This window comes from Zootoca vivipara, chromosome 7 (assembly GCF_963506605.1).
Source record: "Zootoca vivipara chromosome 7, rZooViv1.1, whole genome shotgun sequence".
Lineage (NCBI taxonomy): Eukaryota > Metazoa > Chordata > Lepidosauria > Squamata > Lacertidae > Zootoca > Zootoca vivipara.
Genome location: NC_083282.1, coordinates 64,644,285 through 64,667,854, shown reverse-complemented (window position 1 = coordinate 64,667,854; position 23,570 = coordinate 64,644,285). Strand labels below are relative to the sequence as shown.

At 45.4% G+C, this 23,570-nt stretch overlaps 1 protein-coding gene across 1 annotated transcript in view; it reads left to right on the top strand.

The window, feature by feature from the left end:
* Positions 1-4,469: 4,469 nt before the first annotated feature.
* Positions 4,470-23,570, top strand: part of ARL8A (ADP ribosylation factor like GTPase 8A) — a 37,161-nt gene continuing 18,060 nt past the window's right edge. Inside the window, exon 1 of the mRNA XM_035121623.2 lies at positions 4,470-4,770. Within this exon, the coding sequence (XP_034977514.1) occupies positions 4,648-4,770 (123 nt within the window). The 5' untranslated portion in view covers positions 4,470-4,647. The remainder of the gene's footprint in view (positions 4,771-23,570) is intronic.

The following is a 23,570-nucleotide window of genomic DNA, read 5'->3' as shown; positions in this document are numbered from 1 at the left end:
CTGGAAATTTCCATTCACCAAACGCTCTCCTCCATCTTGGCTGCTCCTTCCATTGTCTTTAACTTTTCCACAGCAAATCATCTCATAAGTCCAAATGCTTCTCCTTTAATATAGTCCTGTAGCCAATTAAACTTTCAAAGAGTTTTTATAAATTTTTCTTATCTTTTTACAGCTTTGACAGCTGTCAAAAATCCCCCCCCTTTGCACTCTTGCTGTTCCTCAAGAGGTGCCGGCTCTGGGGCTTGGGAAGGGGTAAAAAGTCATTCTTTCTTTTGGGTACAAAAACAAGTATTCCTTTCGGCTTTGGAATATTTAATGCACCTCTTAATTAACCATTAGGAAGAGATCGACTTCCGTTTTTTTGAATCTCTCCCTATTTTCCGGATTAATGTTTTTAAAGTCCAAAAGTCCAAATGGAGATTTCACTTACTTTGTAGAAATCTTTTGTTATCTTGGAAGAATCCGCCGCTTGCCGGGTAAGGACTCGGAGCTTCGCTTCAAGGAGGTAAGATGGATCCCAAGATGGCTCCCGCGACTCCACTCCGCTGGCTCTCGATCGCTCTACTGAGCTCTCGGGCAGTGGAGGAATCGCGATCGGAGCGGCCGCTGGGTTACATAAGTCACCGGGACGCTCTTCCCGATGTTTTTGTGGGGAGTCCGCTCGCTCTGCGGACTCCCCCCCCCCCCGCGAGGCCAGGGACTTCGGAGCTCGAAGTCCCTGCATCCTTCTTCGCCGGCGCGACGGACCGGAAGCCGGAATATTTCCCTTCCAGCTAGCAGCACCAGCTGCATATTGCAGGTGGGACTGGTATGCACACAGAATTTTGCAGATAATCCAGGAGAAACACCCACATTCCAGAGCTGAAGTGTTACAGAGACTTTTAGCATGAATTCATACATTGTAATGTCATTTCATTGCAGGATCCCATTCTGCCAGAGGTATCTGACATCCATAATGATTTTGCCTCATTTCACAGGATTTCCAGGAACAAAAGTTTGCATACCAAACTCCTTGCACTATATTGAGAAGCCAGAGCTCAGTGGTCCATTCGGAGTATGACTCAGCTGAATACAACCCAATGTGAAGCAGGTCTCTAGGTTCATCTACACTCACTCCTGCTCCTACACTACTGGTACCCAGAAGGGATTCCCACCTTCTACCATTAAGCTCCAACACTATGCATTTAATATCACAGCCATATTATTTGTGAACTGACAACTAAATTAAAAACAAATGAACAGTAAAGCAGAAGTAATCAGATCTGATTCACACTTTATGTGAAAGACAAATTTATTGCTTGTTCTGTGTGTGTTTCAAATACTAAACATGATATTTTAAGGGAAAACCTCTATATACAAGGACATGTGCCAAGCACCTGTTTGGGGATTTAGCTTCCAAGTGTCTTATTCCAAGTAGCTGTCTTATTACAAAAGAATTTCAGAAATAGACTGAGTAGAATCAGGAGATTCCTGTTGCTGTTCTAAGTTTGTTATTTAGTTTCCTGACTAGTGTGCTCTTGAAACCTTCCAAGATGATATCCAAGAAGGTCAGTTAAATTACACTGTACAGTATAGGCTTCCTTCCATGGTTTGGAATCCAGATGAAGTGTCTTTTTTCTATAGATAGCAAAGGAAGAAGAAAATAAAGGGATATTTTTTTAAAAGCTTTATATTCAGGGCTTCATACCCTGAGGCAAGATGTGCCTCTGAGATCCCCACCCACCACACAGATCTGGGCCTGTGCAGCTGCTCTGTGGTTGAGACTCTTGGTGAAAAGAGGGTGTTCCGTGAGGTGCTGCTGCTCTCAACTTTAGCTTTGGGCTGCGTTGGAAGCCACCATTGCCAAGGCCAGATCAGGATCTCCCACTCCCTATCGAGCATGCCGCCTGAGGCAGGTCACCTCATCGGTGTGCCTGCCATGTTAGGGCAGCAAGATAGCTTAGGGGCTGCAGGGCAAGCCACATGGCACACCTTTCTAGCCACTTTCCTCCCCTCAGAATTTGCCTCCTGAGGCAGTTGCCTCACTCTGCCACATGGTAGGGCTGGCCCTGTTTAGATCAGAGCAAAAGTTAAAGCTGTGGTTTTGTGTGCGTGTGTGTGTGTGTTTAAACACAACATAATGGTGTAAGGAATGGGTGCAATTCCACCTCAGGGCTAGAGGTTATAACCGAATTAAAGCACAGTCTTTCTGATACCAAACCAACCACATAATTTAAACTGATTGATTCCACTTCATTTGGCATCTGTCTATCATCTGCTATCTGTCTTCCTTCTTTCCCGTTTCCTCTCCTAGCAGGCTGCAGTGGCTGAACAAGCAAACTGCCATCTTGGGGGCGCGGGGGGGGGAAGAAACCCTCTCCATTTCTGGTAGGATAAGACTCACTATAATCCATGTGGAGGGTTGGGAGGGATGCAGTGTCACTGGGAGACATACAGATAGATGTCAGCAAGAAGTTCCTATAGCCCTTCTTCTCACACCACTAAGGCCTGTGTATGGTCCATTACAACCATACCATCCGTTCCAAAGAGAGCTCCAACAAAAATAGCTTCTATCCCCTTTGGTTCTGGTGGGCTGAGTCCACACAAAGGGCAAAAACAAGGGGATGGGGAAGACACTGTATTCTCAGAAAAACACTTAAATTAGGTGTCACTGGCAACAGCAACTTCCACTCCCATTATCCATGTATAGATTACCAAGACCGTATGAATGTGCTGGCTCCCAGAGAGCATCCTGCACCCACTCGGCTGGTCTCTGGGGTTTTTAAGTCAATGCAGGACACCAACTAAGTCAAAGTTTTGCTTAGTGTTTTGTCTGAACCCAGGATTGAGTGAGAATAGTGGTTTCTCTTCCCTGCCTAGCCTCCTTGGACTCACAGTGCACAGCATCACTCAAAAATCATGTCCATGCTGTTGTCTACAAGTGTAGATCTGTGGTCAGCATAGCTGCCAAGTTTTCCCTTTTCTCGCGAGGAAGCCTATTCAGCATAATGGAAAATCCCTTAAAAAGGGGATAACTTGGCAGCTATGGTGGTCAGTGGAAGGAAGGAAGATAAATTATATCAGCTTGAGCCCCAAATGAGTCAAGTAGCAGCAGAGGATGGTGGAGGAGAGGAGATAAACACCCAATCTACTCCCTTCTCCTAATTAAGAACATCAGAACACCCTGCTTGACTAGACCAAGGGTTCATCTAGTCAAGCATTATGTTATTAACAGAAGCCAGCCAGTTGCTTCTCCAAGCTTGAAAGCAGAGCAGGAAGGCAACTGCCTTCTCCTGTCTCCAGCTCTTTATATTCAGATATTCTGCCTCTAAACTTGGAGGTTCCATTTAGCTACTGTATTTCTAATAGTTGTTGACAGATGCATCCAGCATAAATCCTTTAAAGCCATCTAAGCTTCATAGGCTTTCTGGACGAAAGACCATAATTAGTCTCCCCCAGTCCTGCCTTCATTGTTCCTCCCCAAAGGCGATCTGCCCTCTAAGAATGTCGCTACTTCAGAATTTGACTCTGAAGCCTTGATCTCACAGGAAATTGGGTTGTAGTAGCGGCTGTAGTCCGAGTTTGCCTTCTGGGGAAAAAATAGAAAAGGGGGAAAATGCATGACAGGCACACAACTGAAAATTCATGTGGAAACAGCAGGAGGAAGCTACTGTTTGAAAAATGTGGAAGTAACTTTTTACCAAACCTTTGTGGGGTTGTAAAGTATGTGTCACTGCTGGCTAGTAACTGCAATACAGAGTTCTGAGTATTCTCCATACAGTATCTGGACAATTGTCTTCAGTATATTGTAGGAAAAGCAGAGCTTGAGTGCAACGTAAAAATTAACCTGGATGACTTCTATGTACATTAGATACCAGTTACTCAATGCAGCTTCGTAGAACAGAAATATGTATTCAAATATTACAGAGCACTGCACAAAACTTTGTAACCTGGCATCTGTTTATTTTCTATTTAAAATAATCAGTGAATATACAGAAAAATGGATTATAAAATGGATATAAAATAAACAGTGAATATAAAAAATGGAAAGGCACCACCTGCATTTTCCACCTTCCCACATAGAGTCTATCCATATGGATGAGAAAGTAGGAACTATTAGAGGAATACAAAAAAATTTTTTTTAAAGGATTTCTAGTTCAGGAAATTCCCACCTCCAGTTTGCTACTGATCCGTAAATTTGACCTAATTGTTCTCAGTAAGATGGAAGGCATTTCTTAGCTCCTTTCATAAACTCTTCCCCTGACCTGCTCTCCAGAGACACATCTTCTCAGCCCAGCTCCATCTACAAGGGTTAATACCGGTATCTGGATCTTGCCAACTCAAGCGCCGGGCCGGGCGAGGAGCGGCGTCCCCTGCTAGGCCTCGCCTGCGCCTAGTCCTCCCGCCCTGCAGAGGCCGCTGCTGGGTCCCACGGCGGAGGCCGTCGAGAGCCGCCTCTCCGCCCGGCTAAGTCGCTGCGTGACCCCACCCAGGAGCAGCTGAGCGGGTGCGCGTCTGCGAGCTAGCGAGCCCAGCGGAGCCCCGAGGCAGAGCGCGGCGGCGACGGCGGCAGCAAGGCCGGCTCGTTCCGGGGGAGAATAAAGAGGCGCCGGGCCTGGCTACGCTGCTGCGAGGTCGGGGAGAGCAGAGGCAGGAGAAAGGAGCAGGATGCTGGCGCTCTTCACCAAGCTGCTGGACTGGTTCCGGGCGCTCTTCTGGAAGGAGGAGATGGAGCTCACCTTGGTGGGGCTGCAGTACTCGGGCAAGACCACCTTCGTCAACGTGATCGCGGTAAGGGGGCCAGCCAGGTCATGGGCGCTCCCTCCGGGCAAGGGCCTCTCCCCGTCCCCGCCACCGCTTCCGAGGGCCGTCCGGGCAGGATGGAGGGAGGCCTCCCTTCCAGAGGCAGGAGGACGCCCCTCCCCAGATCATGTGCATTGGGAAGGGGAACCTGTCTCCACCCCACCCTTCTCCGGGCGGGGTGGGGGGGACATTATTAGCAGCCTTCGTTTCTCAGTTACCCTTTGCGCAGAAAGGGCTTTTCCTCCTGTCCTTCTTTTCTCCCCCGTTTAAATGGGGCGGGGAGAGGGAGCGACGGTGTATGCAATGCGGGCAATGCCTCTCAGATTACACGCCCCCCCCCGCGCCCCTCTTTCCGTTCGCAGTGCGTGTCCTCTTGGCTCCGTTACTTGCTGCTGGCGATGAGGAGGAAGAGGCAGGTCGTCTTGGATCCTTTAATAATAATAATAATAATAATAATAATAATAATAATAATAATAATAATAAAATAAATAAATAAATAATACCATCGATCCGGATTTATGCACCCTTGTGCATTCGAATTGGAGCGTCTGTCTCGTGCTGCTTTTGAAACCCTTTCGGGGCGGTGGTGGAGCCTGGGGGGGGGTGTTTCTGAGCGGAGAATCTACGCTCGAGATTGCTATGAACAGGCTGGGTCCCTGGTGAGACGAAGGGACGCCGTTCCATCTCCTGTGATGGATGGTAATTTCATCTCCATCTTTCCTGATCAATATGGCAATTAGCAGGGTTTCTCTGCGTGGTTTTTTGCTTGTTTAATTTAGAAAGGAAATTTAAAATTTAAAATAGGGTTTTCTGTTAGAGCATTTCATTGCACAGTCTTAAGAAACCATCTTAGGAAAGCAGCAAGATTTCAGTTTGTGGAGAATTTCCCAAATGGAAAGCCACGACTTTCTCTACCCCTCCCACATGCATTCTGCAGTAATGGCTTCAAAGTGTGCATTTAATGAAAGGTGGGTAGAGGAAAGACATTAGATAAGCACATGGGATGGAGAGTATTAGCTGTGAGGAATATTGATAAGCTATCTTGAGCCTTCTGTCCCAGGGCCTTGAATGGAATTGGTAGAACTGTGAGGCCTGTGCTGTTGGATTTAGTGAGGGGCATTGTTCTAGGTGAGTTTGCGGAACTGGAGTTCTTCCATTTTTTGCTCTTCCTGGAAAGAGGATTGCAGCATGGTTCTGCTCAGAATCACGCGACACTGTCTCTGAATACTAAGCATTTTTGCCTGTACAGTACAAGGAAGTGGATGGCAGTGATGAAGGTTACCTCTCCCTTCTTTCCATCAGTCTGTCACAAATCCTGGAATCCTTTTGTCATGTTTGAGTCTCTGTTCCACTTCATTCCAGCTTTATAATACAGTAATGGGGGGCATGTTTGCTTTTATTGCCTGCTAGCTTTCCTTTCTTAGAAGAAATCCCAAATGTTTTACTATTCTCCCCCACTCCATATGTGCTCTTAAAAAGAATGTGTTTGCCTTACTGTAGGTGATTTCTTGTAGGTAATTCTGGAGTCCAAGCACATCAAGAGACATTTGGCTTCAGTGCATCTAAATAAACTTTGTGATTCAGTATGAATTTGAATATAATCTGCACTTTTTAATACACTTTTTAATATGTCTGTCTCTTGCATTCATAATCTTTTGTAACCCTTGTGAAGGGTCTGCAGATGTTGATTCGTAGCCTCTCGTTTATGTACTCTTGAATTTTGAACGGGGAAGACATGACAATGCAAACTGGATAATATGCTATAGTGAGTTCTGTCTGATGTGTTTGCCCCAGAAGAGATGCGTTATCATTGACCACTGATTCAGCAGTGTTTTCTGGACAGAGCCATGCAATTGGCATGTGATTTCTCAAGGTATAAACTGATCCTTGATTTGAAATCTGGACCTTTCGCCTTTCTTTTTTTGTATACCCATGTTCTTTTTTTAAATTATTCTGTGCCCAGACATTAGGATAGATAAACAGATCATTACATTGTTTTATCCCCACAACAACAAATTGTGAATTGAACCAGAAATGGATATGCCTTCTCCAAACCAAATTGTTTTGGTTTGAGAAAGGTAACTTATTGTCATAACAGATGGTCACACTCCTGATGATGCCCAGAGGCCTCCCAGTCCTGCAGCTGGGAGGATGTGCATGGAAACCCCCAATTAGGATGTACGGTAGCTGCTGCAACATGCTGTGTCAGGTTTCAGGGGCATGAAGAACTATTAAAATGCAGTTCCTTATGTCCTTCCAGCATTGTCTAGGGATTACAGGAGGGAATCTAATGCAGCCCTGCAAACCTCTCTTGTGTCGACTCTGAATGCTGAATACTGAGAATCACAAGTAGGTAGAGTGCTATTGTGCTCAGGTTCTGTTTTAGGGGTTCCCATAGGCCAGGCACCCCCAAACTTCGGCCCTCCAGATGTTTTGGACTACAATTCCCATCTTCCCCGACCACTGGTCCTGTTAGCTAGGGATCATGGGAGTTGTAGGCCAAAACATCTGGAGGGCCGCAGTTTGGGGATGCCTGCCATAGGCATTTGGTTGGCGGCTGTGAGAACAGGATGCTGGACTAGATGGGCCAATATCCAGCAGGCTGCTTCTAGTTTCTCAAACAACACCCCTTCTGCTGCTTCACCCCTTCCTTGAGTGATTTTTTTTTTTGCCTGGCTGGAAAGTTTTCCTGAATTCTGATAATGGCTCTTGATTGCCTGGCTGGAAAATAGAGAAAGGCTCTGAGGGAATGTGTAGAAACTAACAGTTACATTCATTGCTCCACCCACTCTACCCTTTGACCCTGTCCACCGCTGTCATGTGTCCCCTGGAAAGTCATCTAGAAGGGAATGGGGCCCTTTGATTGAAAAAGGTTCCTCACTCCTGGATTACAGGAACCATGGAAACTACATTTCCCCATGCTATCAGCTGGCCTCAAAAGGTTAGCCTGGGTTTTAGATGAGATGGAATGAGTGGGGAGGTGTCAAAAATAAGGACACCCCCCATTTTAAGATCTTCTTCATCAATAGGTTGATCCTGGTCCTCCTATATTTCAAGCTGCCAGCATACTACCATAGCATAACAGTTGTGTTACGATACAGTGGATTGTGCAAAATTGCTTTGCAGTGACTGCTGATTTCAGTGTTCAGGGTGGTATATAACAGGGACAGGTAGACCTCAGGCTTGTGGGATCTTCTCTGTTTAAGCAGAACTCTCAGATCTACTGACAAGAGCCAGGTGCATAATAGTGGGTGTATGGAAATATACCCTTGGATTTTTTTTTCAGTAGCAGAACTTCCTGAGCTTATGGGTGTATCACACAAAGGTCCACTCCTGTTTCTCCACCTCGCGCCAGCTTTCTTCATCTCTTCACTCTAATTTAGAAGAAAAAAGGTCTCTGCGTTGCTAAACAATTGGAGAGTCAGATTCCTTGCTTGCTGATCTACCCCAAATCATTCCTGGATCTATCAGTAGATCCCAACCTACCTTCTGCCCACTGCTAAGACAGAATAGAGCATATGCTGAGGAAATCTTCACCAGTCTCTGGTTACAGCTGGAGCCTTTTTAAGTTGAAGGTGGGAGAGAGAGAGAGAGAGATGAGTAAGCAAACAGCCAGCACAGTGAGAGGCCTACCACTCTCTTTGGCCCTACTTTTGTGTCAGACTTAAAGAGTTGTCCTGGAGTATACAAACTCATTTATTCTCAGCTGCCTTTGTCTCTCTCTCCCACACCAGTCTTTTACCATGCTGTTTCTTTTGCCTGCAGAAACCTTTAAATCTTTCTTTCCCAATTATTTTCCCCATTTTTATCTGGCTAATGCAGGGCCTTTCTTTTTGTGTCCCGTACAGCACCTAGCATATACTGTTCAGCATGGCTAAATAAATGATTAGCAGCAGTAAAAAGATCCTATTTCAAGATGTTTATTGACAGCAGATGAGTAGTACCGTAAGCATTGCAGAAGAGGGATTACTTGATGATTGCTTTGTTCACATGTTGTGAAATCTCATGCCCTTGGAGAGATGCACCAATGTTGTGCTGAAGGCTGTGAGTCTTAAGCTACTCATCAAGCAAGGAATGTGCTACGGTAAGTAGGTTGCCTTAGACATGTCTCCAACTCGTTGCCTTGGTCTCCCCACCCCCTCCTGTTATATGTGAATAAAACTGGTCTTCCTTATAGTATTGTTGTAGGGTATACTGACATAAGAGCTATGGATAGCACAAATGAAGTTATTTTTCTTTTTTGCTTGCCCTTCCTCAGCTGGGAATCAATATTAGAGGTCTTTTATTAATGGATTTCCTTGTTACATAGTGGCTGCAGACACACCATACATTTAGAGCTAGTGACTGTCCTCCAAGAATCCTAGGAACTAGTGTACAGCCCACAGAGCTACAGTTCTCAGCACCCTCAACACGCTACAGTTCCTAGGATTTTGGGGGTGAAAGCATGTGCTTTAAATGTATGGGTGCAGGCAGCCAACAATTCTAGAAGATGAGAGGTTTATTTCATTGTATTTGACAGAAACTGACACTCAATTGTTGATGTTAGTACTGTAGTCTGAATGCACTGGCCGTGTTAGGAGTGGCACACTTATATCCTGTTGCAGCATTCATTCTTGTTAACAGCCATCTAAAGTAAAGCTACCATCTTGAGAAAGAGACTGTGTCCTTGGACACGTCATGTCCTTCCTAAAAGACTTCACCAGTGTGTTAACTGTGGTATGGCTTTAGGAATGTCTTATGGCTTCCTAAAGCTCCTTTAAATATACATACATGGTTGCTCTGCAAGTGCTTGTGTGAAGTGGAAAATAAGGCTGCATAAGCACTTTTGGAAGGAGGGAGGTCACTTGTGAGAATGTATTGTATTATATGGCAATGTAATTGAAAGCACATTACTTGCTGAGGATCATATTTTCTGTGGTGTAATGCCATGCCTGAAGCACTCATTACAAAGTGTTGTTGAATTTTTTAAAAAATGTGAACAGTAGAACATTTTGTGCACTGCAATAAAAGGATTTATTAGGTGCTTCTTGTAGTATAACTAGGTGGTACTTTAGGCGGGTATGATAAGGTTACCCTGTCTCTTTAAAAATATGTAAACAAACCAGTTCTGAGACATGACTACAGATGAAAGCTTCTCTTCTCAGTAAGTCAGGTTTTGCTGTTTTAGTGTCTGATATCATTCTGTTTGTTCCTTACTTGTCCAGAGTCTTCCAGGAAAGCAGGCTGGGCAAATGTCTAATAAATAACTACTTTCAGGGGGTGAAAAAAAAGATATTTCACCCTGAAAGTGAAGCCACCGTATAGGCCTTGTCAGAAGCTTCACCCAATATATTGTTACTGGTTTCATGCAAGATGTGTGGAGTTTGCTGGTGAAAGGTGGGCAGTGATTACTCTCATCAGGTTGTTTCTGTCTAATGTGTGTAGGATTACAGCATTTATTTTATTTTTTAAATCACATTTATTTAATGGCTTTCCTCCCGGGAGCTCAAGGCAGCATAGATCTGCTTTTCAGCTTCACAACAACCCTGTGAGGTAAGTTAAACTGAGAGCCGTAGGTCTTGAGTCTTCCTTCTCTAGGCCTCTAACTTAGTACTATGCTATACTGGCTCTCACACTGGCAAAAAAACCCCAAAGAATGATAAAGGGATGTTGTGTGGTAAATAAGAGGAAGTGGAAGAGACAAGGAGTTAGGGGTCATGGCTGTTAGAGGACAACATATGACAGATGAAATGGAGGAGAGGACCCTGTTGGAAGGGTTAGTGGGGTCATCTAACTTATTGCTGTTGCTGGTGTGCTGCATGGCAAGGGACCTGGGGAATAACAGAGCATGATTGATGTGCAGCTTTCAATATATGCAAGGGGGGGGGGCAAAGGACAACAGAAAGAAGTGGATTGGTGCAGCCTAGCTTGGTGGCCTACCTTTGTTCTGAGTTCCATGACTTCCAAATCTGGCAGTTCTTGGCAGACTTCATTGTTATTGCAGGATTCATCCTGGTAGACCTGGAGCCAGAGTGAAGCAAAGAGGAATAAGGGTACAGATTTGCCTTGTTGAAAAGCTGTTTTAAGAGGTTGGTGTTAGTACAGGCATCCCCAAACTGCGGCCCTCCAGATGTTTTTGGCCTACAACTCCCATGATCCCTAGCTAACAGGACCAGTGGTCAGGGATGATGGGAATTGTAGTCCAAAACATCTGGAGGGCCAAAGTTTGGGGATGCCTGTGTTAGTATATGCCAGGCAGGCTGTAACCCAGCACTGGTATCCATGGCCCTCCAGCTAGTAGGCATGATTGAAGTTAGTCCAACAACCTCTGGATGGCCACTTGCTATAAAATGTGTTGGCCTTTGAGGAAACTGTCTCTCTCAAATATGATTGTGCTAGATAAAACATATGCCTGTTGTTGGAAGCTTGCAGTTAATCTGTGCAACGTCTTAATTCAATTATGTTCTAGAACTCATGTTAAAGCTAGAATGTGTCGCTTGGGATGTAGGAATATATAGTGCAAGATCTCAACTAAAGGGAGAGAAGTAAACACACACAGGGTTGTCATTCAGGCATGTTGCTCAGCAAATTGTAAAATGTTAGAAGGTTAGAAAATTGGGGTTTTTAAAAATGAAACCGGACTTCCAGAAATTCCTTCCATGATAGAGCATGAAATTCCGTATGTGCATCTTGGATATAGTATCCTGAAAGAAGGAACTGGATAGGGTTTTTTTTTGCAGAGAATTGAAGGGGAAATATTCTGTATCGGGGTCACTTAGATTTGGTCACAGTTTTGAAAAAAATTGGAAGTGACTCTAGTGTGCAATACTTTGTAAACCTTCCCAGTTATGTAGTACAGAATGATTTTGACATTATTATGCAAGCCATGACTGTTTCCTTGCCTGAACTATCTTGCCACAGATTCTTGCTGGTGCCTTCAGATGAATGGCAGAAAATGTGCCCCTCCTTCTATTACTAGAGATTCCATCACAGAGGGAGAGTGCTGTGCAGGGAGAGCAGTCTCAAAATGCTATATTCTTGTGTAAGGGGGGGAAGCCGTGTGGGTAAGCTGTGTGGGTTTGCCCCTTGTATCCTAGAAAAGAGTGGTGCAGATATTCTCAGTGTTAAAAAAACATGCCACATGCCTTTCTGGGCTGCCTACACTGTCTTGGAGTCTGAAGACTTGTGACTATAGTCCAGCAAGGAAAAATCAAAAGCAGGGTGAGAGACCATAGGGAGCAGGTGGCAGTGGGAGGAGAAGTAGTGTTAGAGGAGGGGTGGACAGTTTAGCCGCTCTTAGTTGCTTGCAACGCTCTTAAGTTACATTGCTAAATATGCGTTAAGCTGAATAGCAAAGAATTGTTAACAAAACCAGCAGAGATTTTAGAGCCTGCTGTACCCAAACAAAACAAACCTCAGCATAGCTTTCGCACATGCACAACCTCATGAAACTGCTGTGGGCGTGGAGTTGCCTGGTTTCCCCCAGAGTGTTCCTATCCATCAGAGGGAGAATAGTTCCCAGAGAAGCATCACATTATTTCAGAGAACATGTGCAGTCTTCTGGAGAAGGGAGAGCGTTGAATGTATCCCTCAACAGAAAATGGCCATATTCACATGCCTAGCCTTTAAAACCTGCAATAAGAAAGGAGGAAACTTGGTCCATAAAGCACACACAGAGCTGTAAAGTTGGCCCCTAAATCTCTCCCCATTTTTCTGAAGGTTCTGCTGTGGCTCCTATCTTTGATGGGGTTGCCAACTTTTGGTGGCTACAGCTCCTTCTTTACCTGTAACAACTAGTTCATATTTTAAAAGGATTAAGCGATTAGAAACAAGGATTACCAGTTTTTTTTCCTGATGAGGCTGCTGCGTGTCTCATGGGGTTGCCAACTTTTACTGGCTGCTGCTTCTCAACCTGTAACAGCCAGCTCATTGGGTGACATTAGCAGGGGGACTTGTTGGTTGTCATGGCCTACAGTTACCCCGGCTTATTTTTATGCATTGGTTGGTTGTTAAAATCCCTGCCATGAATTTTCCAGTTAGTCAACAAGCCTAGTTCTAAAGGTTTAATATAAAAAGTGGAAATTCAGCCGGTAAAGCACATATAGATGATGATGATAATGATAATAATAATTTATTTATACCCCGTCCATCTGGCTGGGTTTCCCCAGCAACTCTGGGCGGCTTCCAACAGAAGTATTAAAATACAATAATTTATTAAACATTAAAAGCTTCCCTAAACGGGGAACCACACAGGTGGCCCCTAAATCTCCTGCCCCTTTATTCTGAGGATGTCCTACCTATGCCTTTCAAAGTTGTCTATCAGTAATCCAGTCATTGTGCACCCCAGAAATGTTTTCCCCTTCCCTCAATGCCTCTCAGTTTTTCCATATTTCCTGTGATCTCTTCTGCCCATCTCTTTTCACACATAACCACTTAACTGAACTTGTAGCACTTCAAGGCTGAAGCCTGATTGGTGAGTACTTTGATCTCTTCCCTCCACCCCCATTCTTTTTGTTTCACACAACCACACACTGTCGTTTTCAAATCAGCCGTCTCTGACTCTCTCCCTCTCCCTCCCTCCCTCCCTCCCTCTCTCTCTCTCTCTCTCTCTCTCTCTCTCTCTCTCTCTTATATCACATGGCACTCCATTCAACAGCCCCCCCCCCCGAACCTTCTCCATATCAGGTTCATACTGTGGGTGGGTGGGGGTTGCACACTTATGAAATAGCATTGAGTAATATTGGCCACCAAAATGCCCTTTTAAATAAAAACTGCAAACATGTTACACAACTCATGAATAATGGCAGATACCAAGTAGACCTTTGCCTTGACCTAACACAACAGTTTCCCAAAAGAGAGTTCAAACAAAGAAGCGCTCCCCATCAAAGTCTATAGAAGGAACACACACACCACTTACCAGCTTGCCAAAGTCTCTTACTAAATGAACTCACTTTGAATAAGCAATTTCTTACCATTTCTCCTCCAAATCAGCATGGGCTGCCCTCAAACCAATTTTCCCTATACACCGTTAAATATCAAATCATTCTTTTGAACCATTTCCTAATTATGAGCTATAGAACCCACACACCTCTTTTTTTTACCTACTCTGCTGTTGTAATCCTTGCTTATTGACAAACAAATCTGTGCTGCTGTATAGTCATGAAACATGGAGATAAACATCAAAGAAATCAGCAACCCACACGTAACAGTTTCTAGCTCACTCCATGCACCAGTGTGTATATATCTTAAAATGTAGGTCAAGTAAGTGAGTACAGTCAGTGTGTGTGTGTGTGTGTGTGTGTGTTTAGCAGCACATCTGCTTTAATGCAGGCAGCAATATGACTTTGTATAATCACTTGTTCCTATTCCCATAAGTTTTGATAGAGTTGTATCTGAAGGTTTGGGTTCTTTTCCTTTTTTGCATTTGAGTAGATACAGAAGACACTTTCAATGCTCTGCAGTCCTCCCTCCCTCCCTATCCTGCAGTGAGATACAGAGCAGCCCTTTCTGCTTAAGGCCCCCCCTCTCTCTCAAGCTTGTCCTTTGCTCGCAGTTTTCTGCAGTTAATATAGATCAAAGCAGCTGCGTTACCATAGCAAATTAGGTGCTCGTTGTTGGTTCTGCTACATTTCATTGTTGTTTTCATCTTCTCTCAATGTAAATGGTATTTGTTTCTTGTGAGTTATATTATCAGCTATCAGAAGGAGATCTGTTTAGGATCCTAAGTGTGTATGCCCATCATAAAGCTGTCTGCTGCAAGTCAGCTGTGACCTGAGACTTCGGTATCAAGGTGCTCCTAATAACAGCATTTGAAGGATCTTATCACCTTTGACATGTCTCCAAAATACTGGATACTTCCAGCAAAATATATTTGTAATTTTAGCAGAAGGTTATTGACAGTAGACTGACACAAATCAGATAGGGTGTGTCCACATTTGGAAACATAAAAAAATTGGGGGGGGGGGGGGAATCCCTTAACATTCAGAACTCAGAAATCATTGCTGCCAAGGAATTTGATTCAGGCTTGGGCATGAATTGCACCTAAAATCTAGTCTTGTCTGCTAATCCACCTCCCCCCTCCTAGTGTCATACTGTTACAAGTAGTGACCCTTTTAGGTACATCCAATGGACATGCAATTACCGACAAACAGGTACTTTGGGACCCGGAAGAAGGCAAAATTAGGGCAGAACCGGGGCTGGGTGGAATGGGGCAGGATGCACTCGGGGGCCGGTAACGGAACCCCCATGCAAAATGGTTGCCTCCTGTACAAGTATTTTTCCAGCACTGTAAACCTCTAGCCTACCAAGGCTGGATGAAGCTCCTGGGAACTGAATATGCGTGAATCGAGAAATCTCTTGATGAGAATTTACTGCAGCCCATCAAAGCCTTCATTTGACAGTCCTGATGAGGGAAAGTAGTCTCATTCAACAAGCCTTCTAATCTTTATCTCAACTAGTATCTGTCTTGAAATTGATTTGTTTTGATGTATGTCCTGTTGTGTTAAATTGTTTTTAAACTTAGTTGTTTTTATTCTTATATAGGCCATTGTTTTAACTGTTTTTCTATATGTAGCTGGTTTATGTATGTCACTATACTGTATTGTAAATCACTTCTGAGTGCTTCATGGGAAGCAATTCATAAATTCATTAAACAAATGATAATAGTGTAGCTCCACCCTTCTCCAAACTATAGCTGGAACTCCCAGCTATCATGGCAAGTGATCAGAGTTGTAAGCCAAAACATCGTGAGGGCACCAGATTCAGGAAGGCTGGTGTAGATGGATTATATAGGCCTAAAAATACATTAAAATTCGCTTTCAAGGATAAACCTGAAACATCTGGCATGTTCCTGCCCTATTGCAAATGTAGCGAATACTAGAGGTTCCTGTCACCTGCCGAGCCCTTGAAGGCTGCCCTTGTTTTTTTTTTTAAATATACTTTATTAATCTTTTAAAAATTTACAAATCCTTAAATCATATATCTCATACATGTCAGATCCATTCACACAAAACATAAAATTTAACTAAATCATATAAATCATATAGGAAGGCTGCCCTTGTTTATGTGCATGCTTTCCTGTTGCCGTAATAGGATGCAATCATTATCACTGTCCTTGCAGATGGCAACAGTAGATGCTTGAACCGAAGCAGGGTCCTGAAAATGCACGGAATAGATTTTATAAGAGACAATTTATTGGCCCTTTGGTGAAAATCTGTGTCTTATTAGACAGTAGCTATTTGGTGTCAGTCTCTTTTTCCTTGCTGCACTGCTTCAATTTTCAGCTATAACCATGTGCTCTGTCTAGACTGCATTTCCCAGGAGACTCTAAACTTGGCTGGCTAGCCAGTCCAAAATGTAAACTCCCTTGGAGAGCTGTGTACTGAGGGTAACAGATATTTGCAGAGCTGGGGCATGAGCCCATGCATAGGGGTTTCCCTTGCAACCTCAGCTTGTGGGTATTGGAGTGGGACTACCTTAAGCGTAAGATATCAGGGTGGAGCCAGCAGAGCTGTACTGCTTCAAAATGTGTTTGCATTTTATGTTGACAAAATCATTGAGATGTAGTATGGGGATTTACATGAGGGCAACAAAAGAGACTTTAATACTAGAGCCTAGAAGGATGAGTACCCTCAATCATTACACAATGTTCTGAGTATGGCGTGGTCCTGTCTAGAATAATAGACTTGTAGAATTGGAAGGAACCCTGAGGGTCATCCAGTCCAACGCCCTGTGATGCAGGAATCTCAACTAAATCATACATATAACTACAACTGAACATATTTCGTATAGACATCGATTTTGTGCGGACATTTGGAGAGCTTTATATTAACTTACATGTTTAACTTAATGTACAGAGGGCTACTGTATTCAGACTGCAAACCAATGGCGGGTTTTTTGTCACTGTGTTATTTATATACATTTTTATTTTATTTTATTCTTTCTTTCTTCATTAAATTTGTAAAAATAAAAATAAAAATTGTGTACCCTCCCTGACAACAGTGCATGAATAGGAGCCCAAGTGTACTGAATACTTTTTAATAAATAAATAAATAAATAAATAAATAAATAAATAATAAAATTTTCAGTTTTGCATCTTACAATAAACATTTTACATACTGTTAGATATCCCACATCTTCTCTCCTCTCTCCTTGGTTCCTTTTATTTATCTTTCATTCCTGCATATTTTGCAGTAACCATTTTAGTTCTGCAGCTAGAATCTTATGTTCATTTTTCACATGGTCTAGTCCTCATCTGAAGACTTCAAGAAACAAAGCCATACTTCCCCTGCTTACCCTCCGGATATTCTTATGAGGTTCCCTTCTCCGGTCTTCAAAGAGTGGCTGGAAGTGGGGAGGCAGAAAAAGCTCCTCCTTTTCTTCTAGCAGTGGTAGATTTAATCTGAAATCTTAAGATCAGTAGTATGCCCAGAGCTCAGAAACTGCTCACAAACTGTCGACAAAATGTGCCTATAACAAAGAGAGTTTCAAACACTGCAACTAACAGGCTCCATGTTGGAATACAGTACTTGGAATAAGGCAACTTGATAGACAAACACCCTAGAGCTGATTCTTGCTCTTCATTTTGGGATTTGGATAAGTTCTAGAGTATTTTAGAGGCCCTGTTCTAGATGGACAAGTAGCACGCTGGAAATGCATGTGCCCTACAGAAATGAAAAATGGCGTGTATGTTCTTTACTGTGGCATTCACATTCATACAAAGCATAAAAGCTAGAGTTGTCTCAATGACACCAGGGTTTTTGCAAACTTACCAATGCTTATTTGCTACCTAGCACCACTTTTGCATTCTCTTCCTATGCAGTGCAACTTTATCCAGATGAGAGTGCATTTTCATTCTCTGGAAAGATTTCCAGCAATTCCCTCTGCTTTTGTAATTGTCTTGGGAATTGCCTAAAGTGCATGCTGTAGACTCCCATTTAAGAATCGCTGGGCTAACATATTGGATTGGAGAGCTTGGATTCAACTCATAAATGGACTTGCAGAGAGGCAAGCCTACCTCTGAACTGTACTTCTCGCCTATAAATTGAAAATGATACTGACTTGCCCTACAGTATCGTTATCAGAATAAATGAGAAAAGGCTGAGGGACGAGATCATTGCATTATGGTTGTGGCAGGCACCATGGGCTGTAAATATAAAGGCACACAATTTTAGCATATCGGTGGCACCTCATTACTTGTAGCTTTCCAAATTTTGCGTGACTTTGAGAAGGTACTTCATGTGCTGCCTAGGATTGTTTAGCCAAGGAACACCTTATGGTAGTGGCTTGAATCCTGTTCTAATGGGTCTCTGTAAGTTGAAGGAGGAGGAGACAGCTCAACTGCACTTAAAAGGTAAAGGGACCCCTGACCATTAAGTCCAGTCGTGGACGACTGGGGTTGCGGCGCTCATCTCGCTTTATTGGCCGAGGGAGCCGGCGTACAGCTTCCGGGTCATGTGGCCAGTATGACTAAGCGAACCAGAGCAGCGCATGGAAATGCCACTTACCTTCCTGCCGGAGCGGTACCTATTTATCTACTTGCACCTTGATGTGCTTTCGAACTGCTAGGTGGGCAGGAGCTGGGACCGAACAACGGGAGCTCACTCCGCCGGGGGGATTCGAACTGCCGACCTTCTGATCGGTAAGTCCTAGGCTCTGTGGTTTAGACCACAGCGCCACTTGCACCTTACTGCACTTACCTGGGGGCAAATTTAAATGTGCACTTATCTCCACATCTGGGGGCAACATTAAAAGGAGTTTTATGAGGGAGATTGAAAAACAGGTAACTCATAAAATACTGGTTCCAATTTAATTACTTGATGCAAGAAGCACCAACTACTATTGACTTTTGGCCACCTTTCTGATCTTGATCCCTCAAAATCAGTTTGTGTGTGCTGGCAAAGGCTGAAATAATCTCAACAACTGCTTTTATCTCTCTTGGAATGCTGTTCTGATATGCTGAATATTGCGACTTTAGATTATACTATGCTGTAGGGTTTTTTTTTTGTGTGTACTGTTACTCCAAAATTACGTGCAATCTCCCTCTCTCTCTCTCTCTCTCTCTCTCTCTCTCTCTCTCTCTCTCTCTCTCGTAATATTAGAACCTGTGGTCATCCAAGAAAGCTGAATGGTGGGAGATTAGGACAGATGAGATGGATTATTCCTTCACCCAGTGCATAGTTAAACTGTGGAATAGGCTACTGCAGTGTGTAGAGATGGCGACTAACATGGATGGCTTTCAAAGGGATTGGACGTGGAGGACAACGTTTGCCATTATGGCTATATATTGTCTCCAATATCAGAGACAGTATATAGGGGAGTGCTGCCGTGCTCATGCCCTGCTTGTAGGTTTCCCATTGGCCTCTGCTTGCAAACTGCAAAAACAATGCTGGATTAGATGGGTCTTCAGTCTGAACCAGCAGGAGGGTTCTAACGTAGTTAGGGTAGCCACTTTCATGTTGAACTTTGGATGCTCTTGAAATCAGACTGTAGTCCCAGTTTCATTCTGACTGACACATTACAGGCCATATGTCACAACTTTAATGCCTCCTATTTTATTTGAAATCAAAGCTCCATCTTCTCTTGATTTGTGAACTCTCTTTAATTAGTGCACATTGAAGTTGCCATCATAGATCACTACTGTCCTTGAATAAACTAGATACATTTGTCTGCTTGATATTTTCTGCAGGCAACAATATCTCTATTAGAGCAATGTGAATGCAACACAGCTAAGTTTAGAGGGCTTGTGAGAGGGGAAATGATTGCTTAGATGAAACCATTTTCCTTGTAAAAAGATTTGCAAACTTCATGGAATAAATGTGTAAAACAGGCAACCTCTGGCCTATGGGCCGGATACGGCCCGTGGAGGCCATTTATCCAGCCCACGGGCCACCCGTGAACTGAGCCGCCCGCTCTGCAACTCCCCTGCGCGCTGTGGTAAACCAGCGCAGCGTGGGGAGGGGACTTGCCGAGCAGCGCCGGAAATCGCTTCTGCACGTATCCACAGCTGCGCAGAAGCTATTTCCGGGGCTGGCTGCCCATTTCCAAAATGTCCGCAGCGCCACCGGAAATGGCTTCTGCGCTTGTGCAGCCCATGTCCGGCCCACGGACAATAGCCCGTGGGAATCCTCCGGCCCATGGGAAGAAAAGGTTGCCGATGCCTGGTGTAAAATATGTATTTCATATAGAAAAGCAGTCTAGTATTAATGGGTGAGTTTTGTGAAAATCTGACTACAATAGAAAAAGGGCAAGTGTGTTGGTGGCAGCTGATGAACTTTGCTGGGGCGTTTTGGTTTATGCGAACATCAGAGCTTTTACGTTGAAGCAGCAGGGAGATTATAATGGTGTGTGACTCTAGTTCAGTGATAGTGCATGCTTTGCATAGACAGGCCTGGTGCTTAATTTCTAAAAAGAGAGTTAAGAGCTGCCCGGAAAAGCCTAACACTTTCTTCTTAAGAATGTAAGAAGGTAGGCTGTATGTTTGATTCATAGGCACAGGAAGAGAGGCACTCTACATTGCACATAAGCAATATTCCTGTTCAGCTAAATCTTAGGGCCACTTCATATGTTTTTAGCGTGAGCTTGTTTACTATTTGCATGCGACTATTTTTGCTGTTGTGATCAGTCATCACTCCTATGGGCAAAAAAGGAAATTTCTATGCATTCCTATGGGAAACCGCGATTCGCAAGATGAATTTTTCACAAAACGAATTGACTTGCGGAACGAATTAAATTTGTCTTGCGAGGCACCACTGACTTCAAACCGGTTTTGGATTATTATATTGATGTATCATCCAGCCCTAGTGTGCACAAAATGCTAGGAACCCAGTTTGCTTCACTGATTTCAGCACACACGTTCACACTCCCTTTTTGTGCTATATACTGTAGTTTCAAACTGTTAACTTTCTCAGCTTTGGTTCATGTGTGTAAACTATTTCTAGCTTCAAAAAGTCATATTTTAAAACAACAACACTATGTTTAAGCAAAAATAAAGAGGGACTATCGGGAGTGAAGGAAGTATTCCAGTACAGTGGTACCCCGCAAGACGAATGCCTCATGCAACGGAAAAATTGCAAAACGAAAGCATTTTGCATTTTTTTTTGAAGACTCGCAAAATGAAGCCGTCTATGGCCCTGCTTCGCAAGATGAAGCAGCCTCGCGACGGGAAGGGAAGCCGCCGCTTATCTTTAGGACTCCGCCGGTGACGTCCACGGCCACCGCTTCTGCCTCCTGCGGTGGCGCGGTGCTCATGGCGGCCTCCGCGGCTCCGGCCTTTCCCTCCTTGGCGGCCTCCGCGGCTCCGGCCTTGCCCTCCTCGGCGGCCATGGCGGCCTCTGCGGCTCCTCCCCCGATCCGGCAGGAGCAGCAGCGGGGCTCGCCAGGCGGCCCTTGGCGGGAACAGCGGCGGCGCCTGAAGGAGCGGAGGCTGCGGCGGGAGGAGACCCCTGGCCCTCCTCCTGCTTCCCCCTCCCCAGAGCCTTAAAGACTTTCCGGCGGGTGAGTCGGCACCTTTTTTTTTTTGGCGATTCTTTTTTCCCATAGGAACGTGTGAATTAAATTTCAATGCATTCCTATGGGAAACCGTGCTTCGCAAGACGAAATTATCGCAAGACGAAACGACTAGTAGAACGAATTAATTTCATCTTGCGAGGTACCACTGTAGCTACACTAATACAGAATGAGAGCTCTTTACCTGTATTATTTTCAGAAATAGTAAAGTTTGAGGGAAACCTATTAAACACAGCATAAAAGTACACCCAAAATAGTGTTCTATTTTGTAGATGATGTCCAACATGTTTTGACCATGACATAAAGATGCATGTTGTCCCAAACCTTTCGGTAGAATATACCAAAAACATCTCTAAAAAATATACCGTACCTAACAGCAACACCTGTGGTTGAAACTTGTACATTCTTCATGAAATAAATTGTCGCTTTCAGGCACCAGCTTAAGGCCCGCCTCTTTTGTTCTAGTAGTGCATGGGTAGGCAAACTAAGGCCTGGGGGCCAGATCCGGCCCAATTTCCTTCTAAATCCTGCCCATGGACGGTCCAGGAATTAGCATGTTTTTACTTGAGTAGAATGTGTCTTTTATGTAAAAATGCATCTCTGGGTTATTTGTGGGGCATAGGAATTTGTTCTTTTTTCTTTTCTTTTCAAAATATAGTCCAGCCCGCCCCCCCAAGGTCTGAGGGACAGTTGACCGCCCCCCTGCTGAAAAAGTTTGCTGACCCCTGTGCTGGTGTGAGTTTGTTTAATGTTGTGCATCTCCTTCCAAATGAGCTGACCTGCCTATGCGGTGGGGATAAGAGGTCATATTTGTTAAAGCATTTGGAGAATGGGGCCAACTTACTTCTGCATTGTTTAGCATTAAACCTATATAGAACATAAATCTACACCAGAGACTGAGAGTGACTTAGGCATCATTCCTGTGCCTCAGGGACTCCTGGGAACCATAGTTTTGTGATGGAAGATAAGGATTTAAGTATTATCCTTGGGGTAGGAGTGGGGAACCACTAACAGTTGAGAATAGTCTAAGCAGGTACCGTGTTTCCCCCTTTTTAAGACGTAGTCATAATATAAGACGTAGCAGGATTTTCAAGCATTTGAGAAATATAAGCCACACCCTGAAAATAAGCCATACCTAAGACGGCCCTGGATAGAGCTCCTGAGGGTGGCCAGCCTCGCTATCGCCACCTCCGCTACTGCTGCCACCCCGCACGCTCTTCGTCCCCCTGTTGTTGTTTTAGTTAGTTTCTCCCCGCTGCAGCGTCTCCCGGGTCCCGCATGCTGAAGCGCGGGCAGATAAAGGTTCGCTCCGCATAGGATCGGCCTGCCGCGGCTGCAGAGCGGAGCACCGAGCCAGCGGCCTAGCCTCTTTCTCTTTTTTTGCCCAGCTGAGGAGGCCTGCAGCCCCGCCGCCGGAATCGGCGGCTGCAGGGCGGAGCGCTCCGCAGCGCCGAGCGCTCGGAGAGCCTTGCAGCGGGCAGAGCGCCGAGCCAACAGCCTGGCCTCTTCCTGCCCCAGCCGAGGAGGTCTGCCGCCCCGCCGTCAGAATCGGCGGCTGCAGAGCGGAGCGCTCCGCAGCGCCGAGTGCGCGGAGCGCCCTGCAGCTGGCGGAGCGCCGAGCCAGCGGCCTGGCCTCTTCCTGGCCCGGCCGAGACCTGCCGCCCCGCCATTGGAATCGGCGGCTGCAGGGCGGAGCGCTCCGCAGCGCCGAGCGCTCGGAGCGTCCTGCAGCGGGCGGAGCGCCGAGCCAACAGCCTGGCCTCTTCCTGCCCCAGCCGAGGTGGTCTGCCGCCCCGCCGTCAGAATCGGCGGCTGCAGAGCGGAGCGCTCCGCAGCGCCGAGTGCGCGGAGCGCCCTGCAGCTGGCGGAGCGCCGAGCCAGCGGCCTGGCCTCTTCCTGGCCCGGCCGAGGAGACCTGCCGCCCCGCCATTGGAATCGGCGGCTGCAGAGCGGAGCGCTCCGCAGCGCCGAGTGCGCGGAGCGCCCTGCAGCTGGCGGAGCGCCGAGCCAGCGGCCTGGCCTCTTCCTGGCCCGGCCGAGGAGACCTGCCGCCCCGCCATTGGAATCGGCGGCTGCAGAGCGGAGCGCTCCGCAGCGCCGAGCGCCCGGCAGCGCTGGGCAGAGCAAAGAGCCAGCGACCTGTCACCTCGGTGCCTGGAACCTGCTGCTGCTGCGCAGAGCGCCCAGCAGCACCATGCAGAGCACCCAGCAGCACCCCGAGCCCTCGGCCCGGCCCGGCCAAGGAGGCCTTAAGGTACCATAAAAACATAATTAAAAAATTAAGACATCCCCTGAAAATAAGA